The sequence below is a fragment of the Ictalurus furcatus genome, chromosome 5 (assembly GCF_023375685.1).
Source record: "Ictalurus furcatus strain D&B chromosome 5, Billie_1.0, whole genome shotgun sequence".
Taxonomy (NCBI): Eukaryota; Metazoa; Chordata; class Actinopteri; order Siluriformes; family Ictaluridae; genus Ictalurus; species Ictalurus furcatus.
The window spans coordinates 20,231,390-20,244,845 of record NC_071259.1 but is presented as its reverse complement, the minus strand read 5'-3'; the positions used below and the strand labels follow the sequence as shown (position 1 = coordinate 20,244,845).

General features: G+C 37.2%; 1 protein-coding gene across 1 annotated transcript; it reads right to left on the bottom strand.

Annotated features, from left to right (window-relative positions):
- Positions 1 to 5,813: 5,813 nt before the first annotated feature.
- Positions 5,814 to 12,702, bottom strand: mapre1a (microtubule-associated protein, RP/EB family, member 1a). The gene is made up of 8 exons (XM_053625098.1): positions 12,482 to 12,702; positions 10,828 to 10,950; positions 10,508 to 10,653; positions 10,167 to 10,362; positions 9,405 to 9,443; positions 9,180 to 9,265; positions 6,983 to 7,135; positions 5,814 to 6,726 (listed from the first exon to the last, which is right to left on the bottom strand). The coding sequence occupies exons 2-8, from the start codon at positions 10,946 to 10,948 to the stop codon at positions 6,676 to 6,678; spliced, it is 792 nt and encodes a 263-aa protein (XP_053481073.1). The 5' UTR covers positions 10,949 to 10,950; positions 12,482 to 12,702; the 3' UTR covers positions 5,814 to 6,675.
- Between the last annotated feature and the right edge of the window lie 754 nt (positions 12,703 to 13,456).

Genomic DNA, 13,456 nt, shown 5'->3' with positions numbered 1-13,456 from the left:
ATCAGTCTTTTTGCAAGCTATAAAAAAAATTACAGAAAATACACCAAGAAATATTTTCACTCATACTCTTAACATACCAGACAACCTGGGTTCTCATTAACATTTATATGGCAGAAGGGTCAGCCAGAGTCAACCAGAATCTTGGAGCCATGAGGTGTAGATATGATCCAAGGGGAATGAGGGAAGGAGAAAAAAGAGATTATGAGAGTATGGAAGAGGACAAGGAAAACAGACATAATTCTTTTGACATTGTAAGGTTGAAATATAGTAAATTGCAATTCAGAATACTTAATACGTAATACTTTAACTCTCGAGATACATCAAACATCAAAGTTCTGACTTCATCACTGTTCTGACTTCAATGAAATACTCACAAATAAGACATAATACATTTGCTCTAGCCTGACACATACAGTGCTCTCCACTAACATTGGCACCCTTGGTAAATATGAGCAAAGAAGGCTGTGAAAATTGTCTTTATTGTTTAGCATTTTGATCTTTTGTTTAAAAAGATCATTTGTTCATTTGTAAGTCACTTTGGATAAAAGCATCTGCTAAATGAATACATGTATATGTAAATAAATGTAAAAAATAAAATAAAATAAATAATTACACAATACTCTGCTCTCATGGATATCAAACAATTGCAAACACCACACAGGTTTATCCAAAAAAAAAAAATCTTTGTTAAATACGTGTGCCACAATTATTGGCACCTCTATGAATTCACATCAGAAATTTTTAGACAATTTTTTAGTACACCTGGGTGACTAAGAACAAGAAATTGTTCAACCCTGACTTCCTGTTTCACAGGGGAATAAATATGAGCTAACACATAGGCAAAATTCCCTTAGTTATTCATAACAATGGGTAAGACCAAGGAATATAGCTGTGATGTGTGGCAAAAGGTTTTTGAGCTTCACAAAATGGGAAGTGGCTATAAGAAAATAGCAAAAGCATTGGAAATGCCCATTTCCAACATCAGAGCAATAATTAAGAAGTTCCAGTCAACTGGCAATGTTATGAGTCAACCTGGAAGAGGACGTGTATCTATATTGTCTAAACACACTGTGAAGAGGATGGTTCGAGTGGCCAAAAAATCTCCAAGGATCACAGCTGGAGAATTGCAGAAGTTACATGCATTTTGGCGACAGAAAGTCTCCAAAACAACAATCCAAAGTCACCTACATCAGTTGTTTGGAAGGGTTTCAAGAAAAAAGCCTCTAGAGCCCCAGTTTAAAAAGGTTAAACAATAAAAGCAATTTCTCACAGCCTACATTGCTCATATTTAGCAAGGGTGCCAATATTAGTGGAGGGAACTATAGATTATTGGCACTGTGCTTCTTATGTGTTAATCTGTAAAGCATCTTGTAAGGCATTTAGCTGTGATTCTAAACTTGACTTTTGGTCCCACCTAACCATGAACAACAAGAGGGAGCTCTGAAAGCAGAGATCTGTTTCCTTTTGCCACCATGAAAGGATATTGCAGTCACCTGTATGGGCTTCTTGGCATTTGTCTGGAATTGCATTACCATCTCATTACTGTATTACCTCTGTTCATCACATCTCATATGTTCACTTCACCAGCATGGCATCCACTCACCACCTGCAGCAGGAAAAATGATTGGAGAGGATATATAGACAGAGTGCATGGATGGTGTGGGAGGATAAAGGCAAAAAGGACCTTTCTATCCTTTCCGTATGTTTAATACTGTAAGTCTTTAAAAGGAAAATGGAAACACATAAATGTATACATATTCTAACAGCTTATTACTGAAGTTGATTTAAGTTGATAGTGATTTTGCTTTATATCAACTCTTTTCTATTGCTTTTGCTGTCTTTTTCTCTTCATCTCCTTCTATTTGATCTAATCTCCTGCTGTCCTCTGCCTAGCTGTTGCCAAGCTGACTCTACTGAGTTGTGTTATTGAGTCACATCTGACCTGCCTGAAGTTGGCACTGTACAGAGTTGCACAGAATGGCTGCTCATAAGATTCAATTCAATTTAATTCAATTTTATGTGTATAGCACTTTTAATAATGGACATTGTCTCAAAGCAGCTTTACAGAAACATATAAACACGGTATACAGATTTTAAATGTGCGAATTTATCCCAATTGAGCAAGCCGGTGGCGACAGTGGCAAGGAAAAACTCCCTAAGATGTTAAGAGGAAGAAACCTTGAGAGGAACCAGACTCAGAAGGGAACCCATCCTCATCTGGGTAACAACAGATAGTGTAAAAGTAAAGGAAAGTTCATTATGGTTTAATATGAAGTCTGTTTGGCCTTAGAAGCAACCATAGTCCCAGCAATCTGGAACTGGAGTAGATGAGAGCTCCATCTAGTGGTAGGGCATCCGAACGGATCAGGCAGGTCCATAAAACATAAAGGATCAGGATCTCTAGTATCTCCATAAAATCATTTGTGGCTCGACAGAAGGCAAGAGGAAGAGAAGAGATTCTTAGGACTGTGCTTAGCGTAATAGAAAGTCTTCTCATGGTAGGCTTGAGTAAACAAATACGTTTTAAGCCTAGACTTAAACAATGAGCCTGTGTCTGAGTCCCAAACACTAATTGGAAGACTGTTCCATAACTGTGGGGCTCTTTAAGAGAAAGCTCTTCCCCCTGCTGTAGCTTTTACTATTCGAGGTACCATCAAGTAGCCCGCAAAAACGCTGTGCATATTACCTGTGACCCCTTGGAGAAATCCAATCTGCATCAAGTATGTTACACAAACTATAGAATTCTGCATCATATGTGGGCTTGTATGCATCAACAACCACAGTGTTGTTGATACGGTTGTAATAGCTGGTATACTGTAGAGGGGGAATGGGCGTATGCTGATGTTTCTGAGTGAATGTTTTGCAAGCAGATGCAGTCATGCAAATCTCACAAGGACACGTTCTACTTGCACACATAAAAATTAGTGAGCATCACAAAACAGAACATTAATATAAAATCTTAGAAGAATGAAAACGAGCAGGAAAAAACACAGAGAAGTTATAAGTGTGGTATATACACATTGAAATTATAAGCATTAAAAATAAAATTAAAAACCTTGTCTTTGGAGAAGCTGATCATTTTGCTATGTTTGTCATTCACCATTTGCTAAGTAATGGGAGATGAGCAGCCTCTCATGTGAGTTGTCTGAGCTCAATGCACTTAGTTCAAATTTTGTGCAGGTGGCAGTATAGGGCTGTAAAATTACATAGAAAATCATTGCGTAGGTATGCATTTACCTGATTAACCACTACCTTTTTCTAAAGGTACTAATATAGTTTTGTATTATTACATATATGGGCATGAGTGGTAGGAGACTGAGTACAGCAATTCACTTTCACAAAATATAAAAGTACTCAACCCTGCTTATTACCAAATGTACTGTTCTATGTGTCATAAAACCCACAAGGCCTTGGTTTACCAAGATCCAAAATAATTTAATAATTTGCATGTGCAATGGTATAAACTGCACACACAAATAGTGGGCATGTTGCAGTTGATATAAAGAATAATAATGTGAACTGTGTCACAAAGAGGGTCAAGGGAGGAAACTGTATGTAAATTATGTTTTTGCATGTTCTAAATGTTTCTGGTAGTCACTGCGAATTTGGATATCAAAGATACTCTCGGAAGAGAGTATTCACTTAAACCTCTAGTAGTATAACACCAACTAAAAGCAGTGAGATGTACTGAAAAACTGTGTTGAAAATATGATAATAAATGAATAAAAGAGTCTAGACATGAGGATGCATTATGGCAATGTGATAAATGCTATTGAAAACATTTTCAAAAGCTGTGAACATGAGGTGAATATTAAAACTTATATGAATATTATGTTATCATTTTGAGGGAAAATTGCTAAATTTGAAAAAGGCTTAATTTAATTATTATGAAGACTTAGTAAATATTTTAATTTTGTGTTCCACAGGAAGAAATGGGCTTCCACAAGTTTAATACATGCTCACTGGTCATACTATTTTGTGCAATTGTTGTTCTGGTAGTGACTTTCAGGCTTGTAAAATCACATTAAATGGATTGTGCAAAAACGTAAAAAGAAAAGAAAATGGAGTGTGAGGTGCTGTCATAAACATTCCTGAATTGATATTCACGATTATGAACTATGTGAAGTTTGCATGTCATACTTGAGTATGCATTTTTTTAAGCATGGTGCTGAAGTCTAAGCCAGTGGTTCTCAAACGGGGGCTGCAATGGTACCAGGAGGGCAGCACAGAAATTCTAGAACATTATTATTTTTTTTTTTTACCTGTATGTAAAGTCAGGATTGTGAACCTTTGAACTATGATGTACATAAAAATTTGAAATATTAATACATGAAATCAATTATACACAGCACACTAAGACACCCCAAACAGCCAATAATATACTAGTGTACAGTACTGTACAGCCACACGCTGATAAAATCTAAACTATTTAAAATGGATAAGTTTTTAGATAGAGGATGCAGTCTCTTAGCTGAGAACGTTAATACAGAAGAGCCTAGTGTGAAGGGGGAAAAAAAAAGAAACTGCGAAAATTTGACAACTCAAGTGGGCCTCAAAGTGATACACCGGTGTCCCAGTTTGAGAACCACTGGTCTAAAGCATGGTCATTTGATCTGTAGTACAGAAGGTGGCGATAGCATTCAGCTCAGGGTAGTAGTGGATCTGTTAAATCTATGAAGTGTCTATGCAAAGAGTAAGAAGAGGGAGGAATGATGCATATAAAGACAGATTGGAAATATGGATCCCACTCTTTTTCTGAAAATCTACAACATTTTACATGACATATTCTTGACAGATATTACTCATGGAAGGTCATGTTAAACTAATTCAGATGAGGTGTGCTTGTGATTTTATTTCCATCTCTTCTTGCTGGAGAAAATGAAAGACTAAATTACCCACTGTTTTTTGAACAGCACTGTTACCTCAATTTTAGGTGGGCTAATTTGTGAACAAATGCAGCAGATCCATGTACAGTACTGTGCAAAAGTCTTAGGCACATGCAAAGAAATGCTGTAGAGCAAAGATGCCTTCAAAAATAATTAAATGTTTCTCCATTTAAAAAAAATACTATACAGAGCAGTAAACAGTAATAAATGAAAAAGGCAACAGATGGTGTGATGACCCTTTGCTTAAAAAAAGTAGTAGTCTCGGGTAGAATTTGTGCAGTTTTATAAGGAAATGAGCTGTAAGTTTTTTTTTTGAGTATCTTGCAGAACCAGCCATAGTTCTTCTGGACACTTTGACTTTCGCACTTCTTATTTTTGCAGCAAAATCCAGCAGCCTTCATTATGGTTTTTTTTTTTGTCTGAAAAGTCATTTCTTACCACTTAATATGCTGCTTTCTTTACTGACAAACATTTTTCTGTAAAATTTAAAATATTGTGCTGGAAAACTAATGTTTGGAAATCTAAAGCGTTTTATACTGACTCAATAATGTAGAAGTCATAAAATAAAGAATCTATAACAGGGGTGGGCAATCTTATCCGGAAAGGGCCGGTGTGGGTGCAGGCTTTCATTCCAACTGAGCAGAAGCCACACCTAAATCTATTGAAATCCAAGAGCAACTGATTAAACAGGTAGAATCAGGTGTGTCTCCTGCTTGGTCTATAACAAAGTTTGTACTAAATAAAATAGGGTGCATAAGACTTTTGCACAGTACATCACAATGTCCTTGGTATTGCTCACTGCTTGCTAGCTAAAAGGTAGCTAGATTAAAATTCAGCTAGCGTCACAAGTTATGGCTAATAGTCTAACTTACCTGCTATTGTACGTTTTAATAAACCAAAAACTTTGAGCACCACCACTTGATTCTTTATAATATCACAAAACTAAATGTGAAAATATTCTTCCATTGATCATGTACTGTGCATTCACTCTGTGGTACAAACCTTTGCATAACAGGTTGTTACCGGTTTCATGGATCTGTCGGTTCATTACTTATGTTTGCACCACCTACTAGGGAGCTACAGATCCACCAAATGTTATTACTTGTGTTCCTGTAAAGCTAACACAGATCTGAGCAACACCCCATGATTTCATTATGTTTTAAAGAATCCATGCATCTTCTGGTACAGTGTAGTTTTTGTTCTGAGTTTTAGTTTGATTCACATTTGTCTTGTTTTTATTGTTGCTTTGTATGAAACTTACAGGGTGCTTGTACTTTATTTCATGTTTAACTAGTGTTTAAAAAAAAAAACTGAAGCTGTCAGAGGCAAGACCACGAAACAAGCTTACAACACATTATATGTATAAGTTAGAGGAAGTAACATTAAAAGCTAGAACTGAACAACAGCATCATAATGTAGCAACAAAACCTGTTTAAGGGCAGATGTAGCAGTGCTGCAGAACACGCTTTAAAGCAACCTCACCTCAGTATTAGAATCAACATTAAAAACCCCAATAAGCCACTTCTGTGGAAAGTGAGACAAACATCTTTAATAATAATAATAATAATAATAATAATAATAATAACAATAACAACAACAACAACAACAACAACAAAATCAGTCATCTGTCAATTCAAATATAAATATTTGAAGTCACAGAAATAGAACATTCAAACATCGGTGTGCAAAAGCAAAGAATCAAAAGGCACCTGACCGAAGGAATGTGGCATTGTGCATGGGCAAAACACACCCACTTGAACAATAAATCAGGCAACTGCCTAAAGATTGTTCAAAACTCGTCTGGTTCACCAGCACCTTCCTCAGGGTTCTGAAAACCATCCTGCAGAAAGAAAATCAACACAAATGACATAATGGCTGATAAAAACAATACTGTTCGAGATTCTATACATACAGTGCCCTTCAGTAATATTGGCAACCTTGGTAAATATGAGCAAAGAAAACTGAAGAATCCATGAATTTTTTTGAACAAAAGCTCAAATTATTAAAAACAATTTTTCACAGCCTTCTTTGTTCATATTTACCAAGGGTGTCAATAATAGTGGAAGGCACTGTACATCTTAAATAGTAACACTTACATCTGTGGCATACAGAATGTCAACTATTTTTTGCAGTATGGGATCAGCTTCCCCCTCTTTTTCCTGGCAGATGAGCTCAATGTTCCTCAGTTTGCTGAAATAAAAGTCCCTCTCCTTCTCCAAATCAGCAATGTTGGTTTTTAGATCATGGAGCTGGTGGAAATACAAGTGAAACAAGTTGTGGTACAAGTGGAAGCTGTTTTACTCAAACTATATTCAATAAGCTACCAGTGTGAATTAGAAAAGTCATTCAGGTAAATCCAACTCAAATCACCAGATTAAATAAATAAATAAATAAATAAATAAATAAATAAATAAATAAGTTCCTGACTGACATTCTTGGATTTGCTTCATACCTTCTGGAAATAATGTCACTATTCCCAATAAATAGTGAGTAACATTTCAGGCCTGTATCTCCATTAGTGTTTGAAATATAGAGGCTTTAAAGGGGGTGCGGCCTTAATTTTACTGTAAAAACAAGTGCTACAGAAAAAGTTACAAAATTCCGTACGTCTTTGTAAATGACAAACTCATTCATTTTGAACTAGTCATGCTAGATGCAAGAAATGGGGAATTATTGAAAGGGATTATTGTCAAGTGTAAGCTGTCTAACTTATAAAATAGAAGGTCTGCCATTGCATATTTGCTAATGTATAGCCTGCTGAACTTTGTAAAAATAAAATATACTTTCATGCTTTGAAAGAACATGTTGCATTTCCATTTGTAGTAAAACATGTCATATTACCTTAATAAATATAGTTTAGTTCCAGGAAACAACTTCATATTTTTGGCATTTGCTAATTAAAACTGATTCCGGAATTCTTTTTCTACTAGACAAAACAAATTAAGAATACAGTTGCAATCAAAATAATTAAATCCCTATTGCAAATCAGGTTTATTGTCAAAATGTACAGATTTTCATCCGTTTGCAATGAACAAAATCAAACAAAAGCAACTGAAATAGTTCAACACAACAAATGCTTCATTTCTCCAGTCGCAAAATTATTCAACCCCTGAACAGAATCCCTCACAACAGCACAAATATGCAAAACAGGTGTTGTCTAAAGCACAGCTGATGCAACTAATCAAGGGTTTCATTAGTTGCACCAGATGTGCTTGATCTGGAACTCATGAAATACCTGAACTGGCTAGGGGTTTGCCAAGTGTACACTACCTGTATGGGGCAGAAAAAGGAATCCATCAATGGCTGCAACCAGATTTCTGAAAAGGCAGGTTGTGAAAAACCTTCGAGTGACTGCAAAAGACCTGCAGCAAGACTTGGTGGCAGAAGGCAGTGAGGTTTCAGTGAGAACAGTAAGACGCGTACTAAACATGCAGAACTCCAAGATGTACACCACTACTGACCCAAAAGCACAAGAAGAGTCGGCTCAAAATCATATAAATAAGGCACAGAAGTTTTGGAATTCTGATCTGTTGAGTGACATATGAAAATTTTACATTTCTGATGTGCTTTAGTGTGAAGATAGAGGGCCAAAGTTTCTTAAAAGCATGAAAGATTGATTTGTTCAATATACAGCAAGCCATAAACTGGCAAATATGCAATTGTGGACTATCTATTTTAGAGGTTAAAGGTATCTTATACAGGGTAACAATCCCTGAGAATGTCATTCATCTAGCATAAATAGTTTAAAAAAAGACTTATGGAACTTTCTAACCTTTTGTTTAGCACTTGTTTTCACCGAATAATTAGGGCCACAACCCCTTTTAAAGGCCTCGATATCTCCGAAACCAACACTGATACAAGCCTGAAATTGTGCATACTATTTATGTAATTATTATATTGGAGGCCTTCAGTGATTTCTAATGAATTGACCCATTCATTAATAACCACTTTATCTTCATCAGGGTTCTGGTGCATCCCAACCAGGAACACTGAGCACGAGGCAGGAATACACCTGCCTCAGGATCTGAGTTAATCGCATGGCAAATGCACACACGTGCGTGTGCACACACACTTTAGAGTAGCCAATCCAGCATGTTTTTGTAATGTGGGAGAACACCGAAGAACCCGAAGGAAACCCACATGGGCATGGGAGAACCTGTAAAACTATTATAATACTCTATGATCATTAACTACGTTTTGTAAACTCTGACATAATTACATTTGAGATTTATGCATTACTTCAAATGTGCATAAAATATCATGGAGTAAATGTTCTTTTTAGCAAAATCTAACCATGTGAACGAGCTCTTCTCCATGCTCTGGATCTGCTCTCAGTGGAGTTGCCCTCTTGGGAGAAGCTGCGGTCATTCGCTGCGGAGCTGGGGAGCACATGGTACACAGCACAATGATTCAAATGTGCAATAAAACATCATAATAAGAGCATCATTCAAACAGTAAAGCAGAATAAAGCTGCAAATAACTACTTCAGTTCAGCTATTCACATGTTACGCATCTTACCAACTGGAGCCGTGGGCTTCACTGAAGTGATCCGTGTCTCTGTGATTAAGAAACATAAATAGGCTGCAAGTTATTCAGGCACAGACACAAAGCAAATATTAGAAAAATTACCAAAAGATTATTAATTGGTACATTTAAAAGCAGTTTTTGGAATGCGTAATAAGGATATGCTTTGGTTTTATGGGTCAATACGTCAACAGTCCACATTATATTAGATGGAAATATCCATGTAACAGAACTAGTCCAAAACAGGGGCTCTAAAATTTTGTTTAGACAGGGACCCCTTTATCTTAAAATAAAATAAATAAATAAATAAATAAATAAATAAATAAATAAATAAATCCCTAGACCATCTCAGTACATATTTTAATTAACATAATGAAACTACTCAAATATTAGGTTTTATTATTTAAATGCATTCAATAATATTTTGGCTATTTATTGGCACCACCGAGCTAGCATTTACTGAACTTTCCACTCAGATCAAGTTGACGTTACAATATTTATAGGCTGACTTGTATTTGACTTATTGAGGTATGGATTAAAACCATTCAATTTAAGTAAGTCAAACCGTTACAATAACTAAATAATGGATACATCATCAAGAAATGGTGGGCTGTGATATCCACCACTGTAACAAAATAAATCGTGGACCTGGCTATGCCTCACAGAACCGTGGGGGTCCCTGGATCCCACTTTGAGAATTATGGGCATCAAAGAGGTTATACTGAATTCTGCAATGGTTAACTTAGTTCCTCTCACCCAAACTGCCTTTCTGAGGTTTACTGGCCAAACCTGGAGCCGGACACTGGGAGGCAGCGATCTCCTGCCCCAGTCGAGCCGCTTCTGGATCATACTCCTTTCCATCATAGTTAGCATCAAAAAATTTCTTAAACCACTGCACAAACTCAAAGTTGTCCTGGAATTTCCCTTTCACAAGCTTGTCCACTGGGATAATCTATGAAGAACATTGGAATATGTTAAATACACAAAATAAAATTTTAGACATGGTTCATTATATTTATTCCTTCTTTTTTTGCAGAAAGAATGAATATTGGATTTGCACTGTTTGCAAATGAGTAACGGCACGAGTCTTTACTTACTTTATTCACCCCTAGCTTTTTAAAGCTTCCTTGAAGGATTTTAAAGTTATGGATATACTCATGCTCCAGTTTGGCCTGGAATTTCACTCTCTTCAATGGCACACATGCTGGGAACAACATATCCATGAACTGACAGTAGGCAGCACCTAGGAACACCACAGCAGCAATACAGTCTCCAATGAGAAGGGAACTAGACTACACCAAGTGTGATCACTGCTCTGAAATTAATACATCATCTTTCTGAGTGCATTTCCTCATCTTGTTAAAGATAAGTATATGGAGATTGTTGCAGTGCAATGGATCAGTGTAAAATGACTGACCTGTACAAAGCTGCTCAATCTTGGCATGGCTCATGTGGAGGGAGCTGTTAATCCAGGTCAGCAGATCATGGCGACTGAGGTTGGCACTAGTTACTGATGTGGAGTAAACGTTCACAGCCATGACTGGAAGAGGGGGTAAAACGTGATGGGAGGGAGGGGGGGCCTTGTAAGAAAGTGCATCATTCCTTCATTCACAGACATGCAAAAGAAATTCCCAAAATCCACCCTGAACAATGTGTATATTAATTTTTATAATTAAAATTATAAAACAGCTAAAGACCCACCTCTTCCATGAACACATAACTAACCCCTATTTAAAACAAACAAAAAAAAACCTTACTCTGGCTCTTACTCCTCCATTCTGCACACTTTGCTTCTTCTAGAACTCAATTAAAGATATCGTATAGTAGCACTACTTGTATTGTTCTCTGCTTGATATATCGCTTTCCTCGTATTTCCTAATATGTAAGTCGCTTTGGATAAAAGCATCTGCTAAATGAATAAATGTAAATGTAAATGTAAATTAGCAAGCAGGCTACATCCATACATTTCCCCCAAAACTTATCATACACAGGGTTGCGGGGGAGCCTGGAGCCTATCCCAGGGAACTCAGTGCACAAGGAGGGGGGACACCCTGGACAGGGTTCATGCGAGCTTCAATGGCACCTGAAATTTATTTAGTAAACAAAAATCTGACTTGACTTTTAGTTTAAACATCTATCACTGACATTTTGGTCTCTTTGACTACTACAGTTAATGGTTTCCTACATTACCCACAGTGTTGGTTGACTACCTGCTGATCGTGGTGCCAGTGGGATTTAACCATTCCTTCATCTCTACACAAAGAGACTGCTTCAGCAGTGCTTTAGTCCTTAATCTGTCCAGCTCCCTCACCTCCTTATCTGCAAACTCAATTCAAACATTATCAGGTTCCAACGCTTATCCTCTGTTCTATTATTGCTTTCCTCATCATCATGCTTGCCATCTTGTAGACTGCAAATTAATCAAGCAGAGTTTCTGCTATATTTCATACAGCTGCATTGCATTCTGTAACTTTGAGTTCAATGTTTGCAGTCTCCACTACTTCTATAGTCTATGTGAATATTGCTTGAAAATGGTGAGAAAGAAAAGAAGCTCTTGCTCTTTTGTTTTCACAAGCACGACTGCACAAAGAAATCATTTTAAAAATGCAACCAACAAATTAGCACCAAATTAATTTGTTTAATACAAACTAAGTCCTACATGTATTTCAGGATGGAATTTTCCTTTAACTCCACCTGACTGGGTTGTGAGGAAAGAAAAATGACTAGATACAATCTTGTACTGTAGGTAGGACTTGCATGAACATGTTCTACAACGTGTACTCTTTTCCTGATCAGTTTATTTTAGGTCACAATATTACCTCATGCAAACTAACTATGCCATGGAAGTTAACTAAATCAGCCAGGTGACATAATTATGCTCACGCGCTATGTTATGTACGCCCTATGTTAATTAATTCACTAACACATTCCTTAGGTAGGTAATTAAAACAAACGATACAGTTTAACCTCAACCCATTACCAAGCTCGAGTTTTGGCACATTTTAAAAACACGTACTAAATAACATTCACCATAACACGCCGGGTTAAAACTGGAGTAAACTCAGGCTCACCGTCACTTAGTTTGGAAACTGCCGCCTCTCCTACCGCTGAACCCACGCAGCCTTCATTTACTACTGTGGGCGTGTCCCCGTAGTCACGTGATCACCCCTACGTCAAATTAAAGGTTCCAGTCAAAGATCAGACACGCTGCCATTTTGTAGTCACATATGAAAGCGTTGTAGTTGTTGGGAGGTTACATGGGGAGGGCGGGATGGAAGTGCTTGTCTTTTGTCTTTTTGTCTTTTTCAGTCACCGTCCACTTTATTAGGAAAACCTGCACATTCATGAAGTTGTCTAATCAGCCAATCATGTGGCAGAAGCGCAATGCAAACAAACAAAAGCATGCAGATACATGTCAGGAGCTTCAGTTAGTGTTCATATCAAACAACAGAATGGGGGGAAAATTTTTTTTATCTCAGTGACTTTAACCGTGACATGGTATTTCAGAATTATTTCAGAAACTGCTGATCTCCTGTTATTGTCACACACAACAGACTACAATTTACACAGGATGGTGAGAAAAACAAAATACATTTACGGGGTGACAGTTCTGTGTTTGGAAACACATTGTTGATAGGGGTCAAATGAAAATTGCCAGATTGGATCAAGCTACCAGGAAGGATATAGTAACTCAATAACACTTTACAACTGTTACGAACTGTTACGAGCATGTCAGCATGCACAAAACACCAAACATTGAGGTGGATGAGCTACAATAGTAGAAAACCACATTGGGTTCCACTCCTGTCAGCCAAGAAATCTGAGGCTCCTGGGCACAGATTCACCCAAAGTGGACAGCTGAAGATTAGGAAAAAATATCACTTGGTCTTTTTCCAGTCATCTGCTATCTAATGTGGGTAGGCTTGTGCCCATGATGGCCTCAGATTCATGTTCTTGGCTGACAGACGTGGAACCCAATGTGGCCTTCTGTTGTTGTAGCCTGTTCAAGGTTTGATTTGTTGTGCATTCTGAGATGCTTTTCTGTT

What these genes read in the sequence shown, in the direction of transcription:
- mapre1a (XM_053625098.1), bottom strand. Translation starts at nt 10,948, where the DNA reads ATGGCTGTGAACGTTTACTCCACATCAGTAACTAGTGCCAACCTCAGT. An exon ending in ACCTCAGAAAGGCAGTTTGG is followed by an intron (nt 9,444 to 10,166) that starts GTGAGAGGAACT and finishes TCTTAATCACAG; the next exon opens with AGACACGGATCACTTCAGTG. An exon ending in GAAGCCCACGGCTCCAGTTG is followed by an intron (nt 9,266 to 9,404) that starts GTAAGATGCGTA and finishes TGTGCTCCCCAG; the next exon opens with CTCCGCAGCGAATGACCGCA.